General features: G+C 43.2%; 2 protein-coding genes across 2 annotated transcripts in view; one reads left to right on the top strand and one right to left on the bottom strand.

Annotated features, from left to right (window-relative positions):
- LOC307024818 (glutamate receptor ionotropic, delta-1-like) overlaps positions 1–20,836 on the top strand; it is a 558,994-nt gene that overhangs the window by 379,436 nt on the left and 158,722 nt on the right.
- On the bottom strand, positions 4,767–12,580 carry LOC307025664 (stonustoxin subunit beta-like; the record flags this gene model as incomplete). The annotated part of the gene is made up of 4 exons (XM_079660503.1): positions 4,767–5,323; positions 5,418–6,866; positions 11,558–11,657; positions 12,482–12,580. The coding sequence occupies 4 exons, from the start codon at positions 12,578–12,580 to the stop codon at positions 4,767–4,769; spliced, it is 2,205 nt and encodes a 734-aa protein (XP_079516629.1).

The raw sequence follows: 20,836 nt of genomic DNA, 5'->3' as shown, positions 1-20,836 counted from the left end.
AATTTACACCAGGTGTGTTGTTAGGAGTGCAGCATACCTGCAGAGGGAGGGAGGCAGAGACACAAGCAGCTGGAACAAAGACATTCAGACCGGTTCAGAGAAACAAATGCATAACTGAGTAACTTCTCAAACTGCAGATCATCAAAGAAGATATATGACAGATCAGCCTTCATACATTTTACACAAATAACTTAACTATTAAATGAATGTAGCGTTTGTGACCCCGCCCCTCTACTGCAACTGTAGTATCAGATCAAGCATATTTCATAAATGTTCTCTCACAGTATTTTCACTAAGGCTAACCAAAGGGTTACTTAACTTTATTGATCTGTTTCTAAGCTTTATATTTAGTTTACATTTTCTGTGACGACAACATGATGTGAATAACTCTGTTCCTTCGTACATTTGCTACATTACAGAAAACAAAGAAGGACCTTGGAGAGGACTCTTTAAAGTAGAGACAATACATACTGATATACACCTGAACATCAGCAGGAGAGGACTCTTTAAAGTAGAGACAATACATATTGATATACACCAGGGGCCGTATTCACAAAGGATCTTAGGGCTAAAAGTAGCTCCTAACTGGCGAATTTAGGAGAAACTCCTAAACATAATGGGCGTGTCAGTCTTACATTTAGGACTCCTAATTTTATTCACTAAGAGCAATTCACAAAGTATTTTAGGCCTAAAAGTAGCACTTAAGTCTGGGAGAGCTTAAAAGTCCTCGAGAGGACTCCGAACTCAGTAAGACCTATTCACAAAGAATCTGAAAATGGCTGCGAGACGAAATGTTTTGGAGACAATGGAAGACTGTGAATTGATCAAGAGATATAGGCTAAATCGTGAGGGTATCAAACTTGTTGTGGAATTAGTGCGGGATGCAATAACATCCCCGACTAACAGGAATAACCCGATTAGTCCGGAAATAAAATGTTTGGCAACACTACGATATTTAGCAACAGGGAAAATGCAACTTTGCAATGCCGACGATTTAGGAATATCGCAACCATCAGTCAGCCGTGCCATAAACCAAACCATCAACGCGCTCTCTAGACCACATATCATCCAACAGTTTATCCGGTTTCCTTTGGACAATCAACAACTACACAGGATCAAAGCCAACTTCATGGCAATGCAGGTATGCCCGGTGCGGTCGGTGCTATTGACGGGACGCACATAAAAATAATTGCGCCCTCAAAAGATGAGGACGTGTTCGTCAATAGAAAGAAAGTACATTCCATCAACACGCAGATTGTTTTTATTCATCATGATAGGGGGACTTTAACGGTGGTATGGGCTGTTATTGAAAGTGTTTAAGTGCTGGAAATATGCTCATTGGATAATAGTTTGCAGGGTGCTTTTAATTGCCTCCTCGATTTAATGCAATTTACGTATTTGTATTGTTTGTTCTCTCTCTTTAACGTGCATATACAACGTCATTATCGTGGTCTGCACAAACTTGTCATCATGCGTGTATTCTGCTAACTGCACTGTCCATAACTATTTGATAGGAATACATTTCTAGCCGAGGCTACTTCCTTGTTTTAGTGGGCTCGTTTGTGGGATGTTGCGGATGAGTTTCACCGAGACCGCCTGCTCTGAACAATCAATCACCGTACTGACCGCTTCTAAACTCATGCACGAGAATCGACGTAATCCATAGCAACAGCGCGTCACTCTTAGTGATTTATCCTTAGTATGAGTAGGTCTCAGCGGCTTTGTGAATAACTTTTAAGAAAAAACTCCTACGTAAAATGTTTTAGCGCGAGTTAGGAGCACTCCTAGCGGTAAGATAAAATGCTTTGTGAATACGGCCCCTGAACATCAGCAGGAGAGGACTCTTTAAAGTAGAGACACTACATACTGATATACACCTGAATATCAGCAGGAGAGGACTCTTTAAAGTAGAGACACTACATACTGATATACACCTGAATATCAGCAGGAGAGGACTCTTTAAAGTAGAGACACTACATACTGATATACACCAGAACATCAGCAGGAGAGGACTCCTTAAAGTAGAGACACTACATACTGATATACACCTGAACATCAGCAGGAGAGGACTCTTTAAAGTAGAGACACTACATACTGATATACACCTGAACATCAGCAGGAGAGGACTCTTTAAAGTAGAGACACTACATACTGATATACACCTGAACATCAGCAGGAGAGGACTCCTTAAAGTAGAGACACTACATACTGATATACACCTGAACATCAGCAGGAGAGGACTCTTTAAAGTAGAGACACTACACACTGATATACACCTGAATATCAGCAGGAGAGGACTCTTTAAAATAGAGACACTACACACTGATATACACCTGAACATCAGCAGGAGAAGACTCTTTAAAGTAGAGACACTACATACTGATATACACCTGAACATCAGCAGGAGAGGACTCTTTAAAGTAGAGACACTACATACTGATATACACCTGAACATCAGCAGGAGAGGACTCTTTAAAGTAGAGACACTACATACTGATATACACCTGAACATCAGCAGGAGAGGACTCTTTAAAGTAGAGACACTACATACTAATATACACCTGAACATCAGCAGGAGAGTACTCTTTAAAGTAGAGACACTACATACTGATATACACCTGAACATCAGCAGGAGAGGACTCTTTAAAGTAGAGACACTACATACTGATATACACCTGAACATCAGCAGGAGAGGACTCTTTAAAGTAGAGACACTACATACTGATATACACCTGAACATCAGCAGGAGAGGACTCTTTAAAGTAGAGACACTACATACTGATATACACCTGAACATCAGCAGGAGAGGACTCTTTAAAGTAGAGACACTACACACTGATATACACCTGAACATCAGCAGGAGAGGACTCTTTAAAGTAGAGACACTACACAATGATATACACCTGAACATCAGCAGGAGAGGACTCTTTAAAGTAGAGACACTACATACTGATATACACCTGAGCATCAGCAGGAGAGGACTCTTTAAAGTATAGACACTACACACTGATATACACCTGAACATCAGCAGGAGAGGACTCTTTAAAGTAGAGACACTACATACTGATGTACACCTGAACATCAGCAGGAGAGGACTCTTTAAAGTAGAGACACTACGTACTGATATACACCTGAACATCAGCAGGAGATGATTCTTTAAAGTAGAGACACTACATACTGATATACACCTGAACATCAGCAGGAGAGGACTCTTTAAAGTAGAGACACTACATACTGGATAATTGAAATGTTCAAATAAAGTCCCTAATACTTCAGTTAGTAGCAGGACTTCTTCCACCTCGGAGAAAGTTTGACATTTGACCCAAAAAAAGGTAAATGCAACGGATAACCTTGTTTCCCCATTTGTACTGTACCTGATCAAGAGGCATACACTAAAGGGACATTTACCAGAATACAATGAAGATGAAGCACTTGCCACAATTCTTTGATTCAACATCGTTAATCAGAATATAGTGGATGAGACACTTCTTTCCAGAATACAATAAATAACAACAAGTGGCCCTCAGTGTAAAGTCAGGTCTCTTTATTTAAGCACAGAGTGAACATATCCAGATGTTTAAGTGTTACAGGAATCTGATATTGCTTCATCTTTATAACCATCAGCAATATTTCCAACTAAATGGTGTTAACAGTGATTCTCTCAAACAAAACAAGTTCTGCATTTTTTTTCATGAGCTGTGAGTTCTGCACAAAGAAGGAAATAAACAGATGCTGAAATAAGAGATAGGATATTCCCAACATAATCAAAATGATAGATTTAACAAAACAGATAATCTTTGTCTTTGACTTAAACTATGATTTCATATGTCATCATTCTAATGTTGATAAAACATGTCTAATCTTGTCCTGAACAGAAAAACCCACCCACACCGGTTTCATGGGAGAAAAGACTCCTCTTGTATTCTCTAAATATAAGTCGCTTTAAAATACTGTTTAAAAAAAGACAGAGCAAAAGCAATTGGCTCTTGAAGAACCTTATGTCCTAAAATAATGAACATCAATTCAACAAAATAAGTAACCATTTCCCCCCCATTATGTTTATATGTGTTGTATTTCAACATCAGTTTTGACAGAGCGAGTGCCGGATATATAATGCTTGAGTATATGTTACTACCATAGAAAGTTCCTATGAAGAAATATTGTTCAACTGTTCGTAAAGCATCGGCTTCAAACAGTTTGAGAAGATGATGAAATCAACATTCACTGAAAACAAGTCACTTTTTGATATCCTCATTGTTTCTGGTCCCTCTGGGTTTGAATGGATGTTTGATTCTGTGGAGCACGTTAAAGTTAGAATGGGATGTTAGGTTGCCATTTCAAACTTTAGAGCGACCAAGAAGCTAAGAGTTCTTCATCATTGCCTTAGTGGGAGGAGTTAGGAAATGTTGACCTCTCAGGAGTTCAACAGGTTTACCCGCTTCACACCAGACACTAACTGAACACAATGTTAATGAATGGGAATTCTAACCAGAATACAGAGAACACCACTCCCCAGAATACTTACTCATACAAGCTAAATTGTAGAAAGCAAAAATAAAATAAGTTCCCCGTCCCTCTGGGTTTGAATGCATTTTTAATTTTGAGTAGCACCTTAAGTTAAGTTATATTGGGATGTGTGTATATGTGTGTGAACGTTAGGCTATGAGCAGGTGTATGACAGCCTCTGCCTCTATGAATGTGTGTGAATGTAAAAGCGCTTTGATGGGTCGTACAGACTGGAAAGGCGCTGTATAAATCCAGTTCATTTAGAATTCAACTGGACACAGGTAGGCAGAGTTGGAATAATAGTGAGCCCAGAGGCCTGGGACAAGAGGCTCAGTGAATGTGGTGCGGAAGGTGTACAGGTGAGTCAGTGTGTTAGAGGAGACTCTGTAGAAGGACAAAGTGCCAGCAGGCCAGTCCAGATACACCCCGATTCTACTGACGCCACCAGAGGGATAAGGTACATCCCACACCAGCTCGTGGGCATGGTATGCCCTAAGAGAGTGTTTGATGAACAAACCTTTGCCGAAACACCAGGATACTGAATTATAGCCAAACGCGTTCACTTCGATCCCTTTTCTGTCAATTCCCTTGTATGTAACAGCAGCATAAACAGACTCCTTTTTACTGGTGCTCCACTCTACCTCCCAGTAATGGCACCCAGATAACTCCTCTTTGCACAACACCTGTGGCTGTGTTCCAAACCTCTCTGGGTGACGAGGATAATACTGCCATGCTCCATGTGTTGCCTTTTTGTTTCCCTCAGACAGAGTGAGACGGTTGTGGGCAGTGTTTGGGTCCAGGTGGAGATCACAGGCATCTGATGGAGGAAACATAACAAAATATCTTATCAGTAACTTTGATGGTCAAACTGCTGAGAATTCACATTTTTAACTAAGAAAAGCCTGACTTACACCAGATCAGATCTCTCTTGTCTGTGATGGTCTCCACAGAAGAAGGCTTTTGAAAGTCTTCAGTGACCAGCCGGCCTTTCCTGTAGTGGTAGATGGTTGCTCCTTTGTACTTTTCATTGGTTTGGGCCGTTATGAGGAAACGGAATTTGCTGTTGTTCTTCAGCTCTTTGGACGAACCCTGGACAAATGTGGCTTTTTCTCTCATTGATTTCAGAACTTCATCGGAGTAGTACCACTGGTCTTCATGGACACTTCCTAACTTGGTTGATTCCAAGAAGTCAGCCATCTCATCAAGGTAGATATCACCCTTTATCATGGAGGTGAAGACAAAGCACAGAACATCCTCTACACCTGAAGCAAGGACCTCTCTGTCCAGCTCGTTCTGGTTCTGGACGATCTTTACTCCCTCCATGGTGTCGACACAGGACTTGATGATGTTGATTTCTCTCTCTTTGTGACTCAGCCACTTGTTTAGTTTTTCATGGTTGAAGGGTGACTTGTACCTGTCTACAAAGACTTTTTCCAGTGAGCTCTCATCTTCCTTTCCTTCACGGATGGAGGTAATTTTCTCTGCCATGGCTTCCTGGAGGCTGGTTTTATAATAACCACACCGATTTTGGAAAGTGCTTAGATCTTTTCGGATCTGTGGGAAGTCCTCTGCCACTTTGTCTCCCAGAGAATCGTTGCATTTCATTCTTATTTCCTTTAAATCTTCCAGAGCATTATGGGCTTTCCTGACTAGTCCATTGCTGATCTTCATCTTCAGCTCAGGAGCTTTGGGATCAAAACTCTTCAGTGGCATCAGCCAGACCGTCACTGGGACTGATTTCTCTCCATTTGTTCCCAGTAGCTTTGGAAGTTCTACATAGGTCTGCACTGCCTCTTGAAATGTTGCTGGGTTGCTTTCAAGAATGAAGTCTCCGTGGAATTCACAGGAGAATTTCTCAGTCAGAGCTTTCTCTTCATCACTCAGCTTGATTTCAACCTTCCCTGCAACATCAAAAGAAGGAATCTTCTTTATCACAGCTTGCATGCTGCCCTCTATCTTCTGAACCTGGCTGGCTTCTAACTTCTCACTGTCAAACACAAAGAAAGCATTTGCCCCATACAGGATGCCTGTGACTACATGTGTGGCCAAGCCCTTCTGAATAACATCCGTCTGTTCAGCGTCTGGGGTCACACTATAATTTGACAACTGCTTGAACTTGGTGGTAGCTTTGTACTGACAGGTCACTCTGCTCTGATTCTTGAATTTCTTCTCATCATTCAGATATTTGGCAGATCCTCCAACTTGTATCAGTCCACACAGGAAACTGACCTTCAGAGAAGCTTCAATGTCCATCAGAGAGGACTTGGATTCAGTGGAGTCAGATGCAGAAATCTCAAAAGTACTGCTCTGCTGAGGGGTTTGTTTTAGTTTTAGAGTTTCTGCATTCCATAATGTGAGACCTAAATAAACATAAACAAAGACATAAATAAGCATGAAAGCATACATTTTTTATTTGAGTTCTAAGATTAAAGTTATTCTATTAATTTGTCCTACTTAGAGTTCTGAATGTAAGGTCAGTATTATAAAAAAAAAAAAGAATTCTAGAGTAAGGACGATTTTTTTTTCGTGCTGGGATTAAAGTTATTCAGAGAATAATCGGAAAATCTCAGTAACCTGACTTTTTTTCTTAAAATTCTTAGTTTAATCACAGAACCCAAAACAAACGCACTTTTGGTCAGATCTCAAAAAACGTTTCACACTCTTCCGTACTCAAGCATTCTTTAAATTCAGAATTCTGAGGAAAAAAATCAGAATCCTGAAGAGTCCTCCTCAGTGTTAGGGTGCGTGGAAAAGGAAGGACCCAAAAGCAGTATTAACAAAAAATGAGCTTTATTAAATAATAAAAGCTGTGGCAAAAAAGGCAGTATCAAAAATATCAAAAAAACAAACGAGCAGCACAAGGAACACAAACCGTGGAAACATGGAGGGGAAACAATGAACCGACATGGAACACAGGGGAAGACTAGACTAAATACACAGAAGGGTAATCACAGGACAAGACACAGCTGGGCAGGGGAGGGAGAAACACAAGGGCAACAGGTGAACACAATGACACAATCAGACACACCAGGGAAACTAACGACAGGGAGGAGGAACAGACAAAACACAAGGAGGAAGACAAAACACCGAATGAACAGACTTACAAAACCCATAACCAGACAAACACTAAAACCGTGACATAAACCTAGGAGTGTGACAGAACCCCCCCCTCAAGGGACGGATACCAGACGGGGGACCAGAGGAGGGACACATAACTAGGGCCAATAAAGGGTGGGTGGATGGGGTCTGGAAGATGGGTCTCGGGCGGGTGGACAGCCCGGGGGCAAGGCAGAGACCATGGGCGAACTCAGGGGGCCGAGCATGAGGGCGAAGGCAGCGGCAGGAAGAGTCAGGCGGCCGAGCCCGAGGACGAAGACAACGGCACTCAGGGGGCCGGGCTCGAGGGCGAAGACCGCGGCTCTCAGGGGGCCGGGCTCGAAGGCGAAGACCAGACAGCTCCGGAGGCCGGGCAGGACCCGATGCCGGCCGGACAGGAACCGGAGCGACAGGCTTCGGCAGGTTCCCCCACGGAAGAGGACCAGGAGTTGGCAGGACCCCCGGCAAGACAGGTGACGGCGGGACCTCCAACGGAACAGGACATAGGGTTGGCAGGACCCCCTATAGAAGACTAGTCGGCGGGACCCCCAATGGGACAGGACATGGAGTTGGCAGGACCCCCGGCAGAAGATTAGTCGGCGGGGCCTCCAACGGCACATGACACAGGGTTGGCAGGACCCCCGGCAGAAGAGTAGTCGGCGGGACCTCCAACGGCACAGGACATAGGGTTGGCAGGAGCCCCGGCAGAAGAGTAGTCGGCGGGACCCCCAACGGGACAGGACATAGGGTTGGCAGGACCACTGGCAGAAGAGTAGTCGGCGGGACCCCCAACGGGACAGGATATGGCGTTGGCAGATCCCCAGGCAGGAGAGCAGTCGGCGGGATCCCCAACGGGACAGGACATGGAGTTGGCAGGACCCCCAGCGGAACCTCCAACGGCACTTGAGTAGGAACTTGAGTGGGGACTCGAGAGGGCTTGAGAGGGAACTTGAGAGTTGACTTGAGAGGTGACTTGAGAGGGATCTCGAGAGGGAACTTGAACGGAGACTCGAGAGGAGACTTGAGACGGAACTTGAGCGGTGACTCGATAGGGAATTTGAGAGGAGACTCGAGAGAGGGCTTGAGAGGGAACTCGATCGAGAGAGGGCTTGAGAGGGAACTCGAGAGGAGACTCGAGAGGGGACTCGAGAGGTGACTTGAGAGGGAACTTGAACGGAGACTCGAGAGGAGACTTGAGAGGGAACTTGAGTGGTAACTCGAGAGGTGACTAGAGAGGAGACTCAAGAGAGGGCTTGAGACGGAACTCGAGAGGTGACTCGAGAGGGGACACGAGAGGTAACTCGAGAGAGAACTCAAGAGGAGACTCGAGAGGAGACTCGAGAGGGGACTCGAGAGGGGACACGAGAGGTAACTCGAGAGAGAACTCGAGAGGAGACTCGAGAGGAGACTTGAGAGATGACTCGAGAGGGGACTGGAGAAGGGACTTGAGAGGGGACTCGAGAGGAGACTTGAGAGGGGACTCGAGAAGGAATTTGAGAGTTGACTTGTAAGGAGACTTGAGAGGGAACTCGAGAGGAGACTTGAGAGGGGACTCGAGAAGGGACTTGAGAGGAAACTTGAGAGGGAACTCGAGCAGGGACTTGGGAGGAGACTTGAGAGGGAACTCGAGTGGTGACTTGAGAGGGAACTCGAGAGGTGACTAGAGAGAAGACTCAAGAGAGGGCTTGAGAGGGAACTCGAGAGGAGACTCGAGAGGTGACTCGAGAGGGAACTCGAGAGTTGACTCGAGAGGGACCTCGAGAGGGGGCACGAGAGGTAACTCGAGAGAGAACTCGAGAGGAGACTCGAGAGGAGACTTGAGAGGGGACTCGAGAAGGAACTTGAGAGTTGACTTGTAAGGAGACTTGAGAGGGAACTCGAGAGGAGACTTGAGAGGGAACTCGAGAGAAGACTTGAGAGGGGACTCGAGAAGGGACTCGAGAGGAGACTTGAGAGGGAACTCGAGCAGGGACTTGAGAGGGAACTCGAGAGGAGACTCGAAAGGTGACTCGAGAGGGAACTCGAGAGTTGACTCGAGAGGGAACTCGAGAGAGACCTCGAGAGGAGACTTGAGAGATGACTCGAGAGGGGACTGGAGAAGAGACTTGAGACGGGACTCGAGAGGAGACTTGAGAGGGGACTCGAGAAGGAACTTGAGAGTCGACTTGTAAGGAGACTTGAGAGGGAACTCGAGAGGAGACTTGAGAGGGGACTCGAGAAGGGACTTGAGAGGAGACTTGAGAGGGAACTCGAGCAGGGACTTGAGAGGAGACTTGAGAGGAGACTTGAGAGGGGACTTGAGAAGGGACTTGAGAGGGAACTCGAGCAGGGACTGGAGAGGAGACTTGAGAGGGAACTGGAGAGGAGACTTGATAGGGAACTGGAGAGGTGACTTGAGGCGGTCGGTACACCGACAGGACTCGGGAAGCTGGCGTCAGCTGGAGAGCCAACAGGAGACGAGGTGCTGGAGTCGGCCGGTATGCCGACAGGACATGGGGAGCTGGCGTCGGCCGGAGAGCCAGCACTGGAGCCGAAGCTGAAGTCGGGACCATGGGTGCTGGGGCCGGAACCATGGCTGCTGGGGCTAGGACTGAGGCTGGAACCATGGCTGCTGGGACTGGCACTGGAGCCAGAGCCGCTGGAGTACGGGCTGGAATGGATCCATGGCTGTGGAAACCGGAACTGAATCTGGAATCCTGGCCCTGCGTCTCCAAGAGGCTTTTTGGAGACTCCGTGGACCTCCAACAGGACAGTAGTCGGATCCAAGGAAAGGGTTAGAAGCTTCGGACAAGTCCTCAGGACAACTTGTGAAAAGTTGTAGCCACTCAGGCAACGAACTCCTCAACCAAGGCATTTCGGCCACCTCCATGTGTGCCTTTTTGAGGATAGCCTCTTTGTCCCTTCTAGAAGAGGTTCCACTCCACTCGGCATGATAACATCGAACAGATCCAACTCAAAATCATAAAAATCCGCTGGGTCCATTGTTAGTCGGTTCATTCTGTCAGGGTGCGTGGAAAAGGTATGACCCAAAAGCAGTATTAACGAAAAGCGAGCTTTATTAAATAATAAAAGCTCTGGCGAAAAAGGCAGTATCCAAAATATCAAAACAAAACGAGCAGCACAAGGAACGCAGACCGTGGAGACATGGAGGGGAAACAATGAACCGACATGGAACACAGGGGAAGACTAGACTAAATACACAGAAGGGTAATCACAGGACAAGACACAGCTGGGCAGGGGAGGGAGAAACACAAGGGCAACAGGTGAACACAATGACACAATCAGACACACCAGGGAAACTAACGACAGGGAGGAGGACCAGACAAAACACAAGGAGGAAGACAAAACACCGAATGAACAGACTTACAAAACCCATAACCAGACAAACACTAAAACCGTGACATAAACCTAGGAGTGAGACACTCAGAGAATGGAGGAGATCTAACCAAAAGTGATGTTTATTTTTTGCTCTGAGTTTAAAGATCATCTGAGAAAAAAAATATATTATAATTGTGACTTTTTTCTTAGAAACTTGAATTAAATCTCAGAAGTAAAAATAAATACACTTTTGGTGTAGCCCTAAGCCTTTCAAGCATTCTTTAAATTTAGAACTCTTAATTAAAAAAAAAAGTTCCAAAATTTGATAGCATATTCAGAAGCCTGAATTTTTTCTCTGAATTCCTATTGAAAAAAGATTAATCAGAAAAAATATCCCTTCTGGTCAGATGTTAAAAATGCTCAGATTTATCCCTAATTCTTGTTTGTTCTAGAGTCAGTCAGAAAGGCATAGTTAAAAACACAGATTTAAGATATGCCTAGAAAATACAATCTACTGACAAAAGCAGTGAAAAAATATCCAGATATACACGGATGCACGACAACTCTCATAACACACAATATTTAAAATGGCATGACAACAAAATGATGAAAGTTTTGTGACAAAGTGAAGTCTTACCTGGAATCAATGTATCACTCCGCGCATCATAGAGCATCCCTAGGGTGAAAGGTCGTCCCAGAGCAGCAACGGTCATGAGATCTGAGGCCATTTCTCCAACCTGTTGAGAAGAAACAACACAGACTTCAGAACCTGATTTAAACATCTGTTCAGGAGGGTATACTACGAAGCTGGTTCAATCTAACCTGGATATGTTTGAGTTAGCCGGTCCTACGACGCGGGTTATCAAGTGGATCGCTCAAGCCAGCCGTGTCCTATCTAGTTAGGAGCGTGTTCACATGAAAGGGGTGGTATCTGGAGCATTCGACCGATCACAAACATGGAGAAGCGTACTGACAGCGCAGCGTCATACTTCCTGAATGAAAAGTCAACTATAATATTAGACATATGGAAAAGTTAAACTTTAAACATCCATGACTTAAACTCTTTATCCAGGATCAAAGCCACATAGCTGCACCTGCAAGGTGAATACAGCTGGTAACAGAACAAGTGTTTGAAGCTTTTCTGTATTTCCTTTCTCCTGTAATATGACTTGATCGCTTTAAACTCTGCACACTGAGCTCTGATTGGTCAGCAGGCAGTGCTTTCACCGAGTTGAGCTCTTAGCCTGCAACCTAACCTGCTCCGGGGCAGGTTAGCCGCACAGCATCAGTTACCATGGAGATCTAGCCTGCTAAAAAGAGAACCAGCTTCGTAGGATCGAAAACCCAGAGTTTTCCCTGAAGTTAGCCGCTAAGAGAACATCCGGCTTCGTAGTATACCCCCCAGGAGTAGGAGTGTTGAGAGTTGATAACACTTGGAGTCTGATTTTCAACTGTGCTTAGTAATGCAGTATGTCCCTGCAGACACTAATACAGGAGCTGTAGTTTTACACAGAAAAGTAACGTTGTTATTATAAATGTGTGTTTGTCTGTTAGTCCTCACCTGGTGAAGTTGTGTAGAGCAGCAGAGTTGTGTGAGAGTCTTCTGATTTCCAGCAGGAGCTTCAAGTCTGATGAACTGTGGTGTTGTGAGCTGACTCATATCCTGTCAGATACTCTCCTCACCTGACCTCCTGTGCCACACCTGAACACACCTGCCGAAACAGTTCTTATTGTGACAGGCCTTGGCAAGAAAACACCTTCCTGACGTGATAAACAGATCAACTAAATGTCCCTTGTACCTAGGAATGCAGAGACACTCCCTGACACTGATTGATAGTCTACACGCCCAACCGCCCTCTCAGGTCAGCTGATCAACTGCTCCTGAACGTGGCCAGAACCAAGTCAAAGCTCAGAGGGGGCCGTGGCTTCTCTGTACATCAGACAGGCCGCCACACTGCCTGCTTTTAAATCACTTCTTAAAACCCACCTCTTCTCCTTAGCGTATTAACATATTTTAGAGTGTTGCTTTTAAATTGTCTATTGTTTGTACTTGTACTTGTTTTATGGTGTGTGAGCTGAGCTGTGTTACTTTTTGTATGTTTGTTTGTTTATTTGACTTTACAGCACTTTGGTCTGGAGGTTTTAAAGTGCTTTATACATAAAGCTGTATTGTATGCTGGCCCTGGCACTTCACCCTACACCTGAACCTGAAACAGCAGAAAACTGGTCGACATGTTATTTCTGGATTACAATTCAATCTCAACCCAATCAAGCATGAAGCTGATTGTGAAGCTGGCAGGCCTTCCAGACATACATGGAGGGTAAGAATCTGAACTAGGTGCTGTTCATCAGTGCTTCCCCATGTATGGCACAACGCACTATAAGCACCTGGATGGTGCTCTCAATACGAACACAACAAGTTAGATGTGGAACACCGGACACTTCTCACAAACGATATGGTTGCTAGCTCGTTAACAGCTAGTGGTAGATCAGGGCAGAGCAGGTCTGTCAGATCCGAGCCAAGGCCACACAATCGATATCCACACTCTGCAGTTTCTTATTATGCAACTCTGATGAATGAATTCATGTTTGTTGGAGACTCTTACGGTACGTCCACACAGCAGCTTTAAAAAAATCTTCCAACGCTTCTCTGCCCATTGACTTTGAATGGGAGTGGCGTCACTTTGCCTCGCTTTTCGCTAAACTGCATTGTGGGGAAGCGAAGCGAAGATTTCCAGGATTTTCAGGATTTTCAGGATTCAAAAGTTGAGCAATGTTCAACTTTTGAAGCTGAGCTGGAAGCGTCAGCCAATCAAATCCCGTTTATGCAAATCTGACAGTTCAAGCGCTAGCCAATCAAACCGCGTGCAAGCTGGGAGAGACAGACCGCAGTTCATTTCCTCATATTCCAAACGAGAAATTACGGTAGCAAATCACCCGGTTCTTTACGACCAGAACTATTTACCGGGATACAAACCGGAGGAACCAGGCATGGAGGGAGGTGGCAGAGACAGTGGGTGAACAAAAACAAACTCGAGGAACAAGGAAGTGAACAAAGACAGAAAACAAAGAAGGGCGTTTCCCTTCTGATGCTGACACAAGGGAATTTCCACCAGGTGTGTTGTTATGAGTGCAGCATACCTGCAGAGGGAGGGAGGCAGAGACACAAGCAGCTGGAACAAAGACATTCAGACCGGTTCAGAGAAACAAATGCATAACTGAGTAACTTCTCAAACTGCAGATCATCAAAGAAGATATATGACAGATCAGCCTTCATACATTTTACACAAATAACTTAAATATTACATTAATTTTAGCGTTTGTGACCCCGCCCCTCTACTGCAACTGTAGTATCAGATCAAGCATATTTCATAAATGTTCTCTCACAGTATTTTCACTAAGGCTAACCAAAGGGTTAATTCACTTTATTGATCTGTTTCTAAGCTTTATATTTAGTTTACATTTTCTGTGACGACAACATGATGTGAATAACTCTGTTCCTTGCTACATTACAGAAAACAAAGAAGAACCTTGGAGAGGACTCTTTAAAGTAGAGACAATACATACTGATATACACCTGAACATCAGCAGGAGAGGACTCTTTAAAGTAGAGACAATACATACTGATATACACCTGAACATCAGCAGGAGAGGACTCTTTAAAGTAGAGACACTACATACTGATATACACCTGAACATCAGTAGGAGAGGACTCTTTAAAGTAGAGACACTACATACTGATATACACCTGAACATCAGCAGGAGAGGACTCTTTAAAGTAGAGACACTACATACTGATATACACCTGAACATCAGCAGGAGTGGACTCTTTAAAGTAGAAACACTACATACTGATATACACCTGAACATCAGCAGGAGAGGACTCTTTAAAGTAGAGACACTACATACTGATATACACCTGAACATCAGTAGGAGAGGACTCTTTAAAGTAGAGACACTACATACTGATATACACCTGAACATCAGCAGGAGTGGACTCTTTAAAGTAGAGACACTACATACTGATATACACCTGAACATCAGCAGTAGAGGACTCTTTAAAGTAGAGACACTACATACTGATATACACCTGAAGATCAGCAGGAGAGGACTCTTTAAAGTAGAGACACTACATACTGATATACACCTGAACATCAGCAGGAGAGGACTCTTTAAAGTAGAGACAATACATACTGATATACACCTGAACATCAGCAGGAGAGAACTCTTTAAAGTAGAGACACTACATGCTGATATACACGTGAACATCAGCAGGAGAGGACTCTTTAAAGTAGAGACACTACATACTGATATACACCTGAACATCAGCAGCAGAGGACTCTTTAAAGTAGATACACTACACACTGATATACACCTGAATATCAACATGAGAGGACTCTTTAAAGTAGAGACACTACATACTGATACACACCTGAAAATCAGCAGGAGAGGACTCTTTAAAGTAGAGAAACTACATACTGATATACACCTGCAAATCAGCAGGAGAGAACTCTTTAAAGTAGAGACACTACATACTGATATACACCTGAACATCAGCAGGAGAGGACTCTTTAAAGTAGAGACACTACATACTGATATACACCTGAACATCAGCATGAGAGGACTCTTTAAAGTAGAGACACTACATATTGATATACACCTGAACATCAGCAGGAGAGGACTCTTTAAAGTAGAGACACTACATACTGATATACACCTGAACATCAGCATGAGAGGACTCTTTAAAGTAGAGACACTACATATTGATATACACCTGAACATCAGCATGAGAGGACTCTTTAAAGTAGAGACACTACATACTGATATACACCTGAACATCAGCAGGAGAGGACTCTTTAAAGTAGAGAAACTACATACTGATATACACCTGAAAATCAGCAGGAGAGAACTCTTTAAAGTAGAGACACTACATATTGATATACACCTGAACATCAGCATGAGAGGACTCTTTAAAGTAGAGACACTACATACTGATATACACCTGAACATCAGCAGGAGAGGACTCTTTAAAGTAGAGAAACTACATACTGATATACACCTGAAAATCAGCAGGAGAGGACTCTTTAAAGTAGAGACACTACATACTGATATACACCTGAACATCAGCAGGAGAGGACTCTTTAAAGTAGAGACACTACATACTGATTTACACCTGAACATCAGCATGAGAGGACTCTTTAAAGTAGAGACACTACATATTGATATACACCTGAACATCAGCAGGAGAGGACTCTTTAAAGTAGAGACACTACATACTGATATACACCTGCACATCAGCAGGAGAGGACTCTTTAAAGTAGAGAAACTACATACTGATATACACCTGAACATCAGCAGGAGAGGACTCTTTAAAGTAGAGACACTACATATTGATATACACCTGAACATCAGCAGGAGAGGACTCTTTAAAGTAGAGACACTACATATTGATATACACCTGAACATCAGCAGGAGAGGACTCTTTAAAGTAGAGACACTACATACTGATATACACCTGAACATCAGCAGGAGAGGACTCTTTAAAGTAGAGAAACTACATACTGATATACACCTGAACATCAGCAGGAGAGGACTCTTTAAAGTAGAGACACTACATACTGATATACACCTGAACATCAGCAGGAGAGGACTCTTTATAGTAGAGAAACTACATACTGATATACACCTGAACATCAGCAGGAGAGGACTCTTTAAAGTAGAGACACTACATACTGATATACACCTGAACATCAGCAGGAGAGGACTCTTTAAAGTAGAGACACTACATACTGATATACACCTGAACATCAGCAGGAGAGGACTCTTTAAAGTAGAGACACTACATACTGATATACACCTGAACATCAGCAGGAGAGGACTCTTTAAAGTAGAGACACTACATACTGATATACACCTGAACATCAGCAGGAGAGGACTCTTTAAAGTAGAGACACTACATATTGATATACACCTGAACATCAGCATGAGAGGACTCTTTAAAGTAGAGACACTACATACTGATATACACCTGAACATCAGCAGGAGAGGACTCTTTAAAGTAGAGAAACTACATACTGATATACACCTGAAAATCAGCAGGAGAGGACTCTTTAAAGTAGAGACACTACATACTGATATACACCTGAACATCAGCAGGAGAGGACTCTTTAAAGTAGAGACACTACATACTGATATACACCTGAACATCAGCATGAGAGGACTCTTTAAAGTAGAGACACTACATATTGATATACACCTGAACATCAGCAGGAGAGGACTCTTTAAAGTAGAGACACTACATACTGATATACACCTGCACATCAGCAGGAGAGGACTCTTTAAAGTAGAGAAACTACATACTGATATACACCTGAACATCAGCAGGAGAGGACTCTTTAAAGTAGAGACACTACATATTGATATACACCTGAACATCAGCAGGAGAGGACTCTTTAAAGTAGAGACACTACATATTGATATACACCTGAACATCAGCAGGAGAGGACTCTTTAAAGTAGAGACACTACATACTGATATACACCTGAACATCAGCAGGAGAGGACTCTTTAAAGTAGAGAAACTACATACTGATATACACCTGAACATCAGCAGGAGAGGACTCTTTAAAGTAGAGACACTACATACTGATATACACCTGAACATCAGCAGGAGAGGACTCTTTAAAGTAGAGACACTACATACTGATATACACCTGAACATCAGCAGGAGAGGACTCTTTAAAGTAGAGACACTACATACTGATATACACCTGAACATCAGCAGGAGAGGACTCTTTAAAGTAGAGACACTACATACTGATATACACCTGAACATCAGCAGGAGAGGACTCTTTAAAGTAGAGACACTACATACTGATATACACCTGAACATCAGCAGGAGAGGACTCTTTAAAGTAGAGACACTACATACTGATATACACCTGAACATCAGCAGGAGAGGACTCTTTAAAGTAGAGACACTACATATTGATATACACCTGAACATCAGCATGAGAGGACTCTTTAAAGTAGAGACACTACATACTGATATACACCTGAACATCAGCAGGAGAGGACTCTTTAAAGTAGAGAAACTACATACTGATATACACCTGAAAATCAGCAGGAGAGGACTCTTTAAAGTAGAGACACTACATACTGATATACACCTGAACATCAGCAGGAGAGGACTCTTTAAAGTAGAGACACTACATACTGATATACACCTGAACATCAGCATGAGAGGACTCTTTAAAGTAGAGACACTACATATTGATATACACCTGAACATCAGCAGGAGAGGACTCTTTAAAGTAGAGACACTACATACTGATATACACCTGCACATCAGCAGGAGAGGACTCTTTAAAGTAGAGAAACTACATACTGATATACACCTGAACATCAGCAGGAGAGGACTCTTTAAAGTAGAGACACTACATATTGATATACACCTGAACATCAGCAGGAGAGGACTCTTTAAAGTAGAGACACTACATATTGATATACACCTGAACATCAGCAGGAGAGGACTCTTTAAAGTAGAGACACTACATACTGATATACACCTGAACATCAGCAGGAGAGGACTCTTTAAAGTAGAGAAACTACATACTGATATACACCTGAACATCAGCAGGAGAGGACTCTTTAAAGTAGAGACACTACATACTGATATACACCTGAACATCAGCAGGAGAGGACTCTTTAAAGTAGAGACACTACATACTGATATACACCTGAACATCAGCAGGAGAGGACTCTTTAAAGTAGAGACACTACATACTGATATACACCTGAACATCAGCAGGAGAGGACTCTTTAAAGTAGAGACACTACATACTGATATACACCTGAACATCAGCAGGAGAGGACTCTTTAAAGTAGAGACACTACATACTGATATACACCTGAACATCAGCAGGAGAGGACTCTTTAAAGTAGAGACACTACATACTGATATACACCTGAACATCAGCAGGAGAGGACTCTTTAAAGTAGAGACACTACATATTGATATACACCTGAACATCAGCATGAGAGGACTCTTTAAAGTAGAGACACTACATACTGATATACACCTGAACATCAGCAGGAGAGGACTCTTTAAAGTAGAGAAACTACATACTGATATACACCTGAAAATCAGCAGGAGAGGACTCTTTAAAGTAGAGACACTACATACTGATATACACCTGAACATCAGCAGGAGAGGACTCTTTAAAGTAGAGACACTACATACTGATATACACCTGAACATCAGCATGAGAGGACTCTTTAAAGTAGAGACACTACATATTGATATACACCTGAACATCAGCAGGAGAGGACTCTTTAAAGTAGAGACACTACATACTGATATACACCTGCACATCAGCAGGAGAGGACTCTTTAAAGTAGAGAAACTACATACTGATATACACCTGAACATCAGCAGGAGAGGACTCTTTAAAGTAGAGACACTACATATTGATATACACCTGAACATCAGCAGGAGAGGACTCTTTAAAGTAGAGACACTACATATTGATATACACCTGAACATCAGCAGGAGAGGACTCTTTAAAGTAGAGACACTACATACTGATATACACCTGAACATCAGCAGGAGAGGACTCTTTAAAGTAGAGAAACTACATACTGATATACACCTGAACATCAGCAGGAGAGGACTCTTTAAAGTAGAGACACTACATACTGATATACACCTGAACATCAGCAGGAGAGGACTCTTTAAAGTAGAGACACTACATACTGATATACACCTGAACATCAGCAGGAGAGGACTCTTTAAAGTAGAGACACTACATACTGATATACACCTGAACATCAGCAGGAGAGGACTCTTTAAAGTAGAGACACTACATACTGATATACACCTGAACATCAGCAGGAGAGGACTCTTTAAAGTTGAGACACTACATACTGATATACACCTGAATATCAGCAGGAGAGGACTCTTTAAAGTAGAGACACTACATACTGATATACACCTGAATATCAGCAGGAGAGGACTCTTTAAAGTAGAGACACCACATACTGATATACACCTGAATATCAGCAGGAGAGGGAATAGGCAGTTTAAAAATCATCATTGTTAATACAGTATACTCTGCGGTACAGAAGAATAATAATATATTTTGGGAAATGACCTCTGGAAAAGCAGCAGCAAACAGAAAAAACAAATGCAACAATTTCTCCTGCAGAATAACAACTGAACTGCTCACTCAATTAGGTTTGAGGGAAGCATATTTTCTCCAGGATTACCGACGAATAACGGTCTTTATAAAAGTTTTGCTTGACCCGTCCGCCCTCTCTGTGCAGACTCTGATGAGAACCATATTTGGAATAATGCCAAAACCGTAGTTAATCCAGGAGAAAACGATGTCTCCGTCGAGAATACATTGACAGTTTTGTTGTATTGGTAAAGTAATTTTTAGGAGACCGACTTTAAAATAAGGTCCTAACAGGTACAGGAAACAGAAGTGTGTGTGTGTGTGTGTGTGTGTGTGTGTGTGTGTGTGTGTGTGTGTGTGTGTGTGTGTGTGTGTGTGTGTGTGTGTGTGTGTGTGTGTGTGTGTGTGTGTGTGTGTGTGTGTGTGTGTGTGTGTGTGTGGTTTTCGAATTGCTTCCCCTCTATCTGTGCTGTGTTGCCCATTAGTTACCAGCCTGTGAAAGGTTAGAGCAGGTGTGTGTGTTTTATGGATATTCAATAGAGAGAGAAACCAATCATCCACACACACACACACACACACACACACACACACACACACACACACACACACACACACACACACACACACACACACACACACACACACACACACACACACACACACACACACACACACACACACACACTAAATGTCACACCTGTCATTGGCGATGTGGAAGAAAAGGCTTAATTATGCCTCCTC

Source organism: Notothenia rossii (assembly GCF_949606895.1).
Source record: "Notothenia rossii genome assembly, chromosome: 11".
NCBI classification, from domain to species: Eukaryota; Metazoa; Chordata; class Actinopteri; order Perciformes; family Nototheniidae; genus Notothenia; species Notothenia rossii.
The sequence above is the reverse complement of the archived record's forward strand: the minus strand, read 5'-3'. Positions and strand labels throughout refer to the sequence as shown.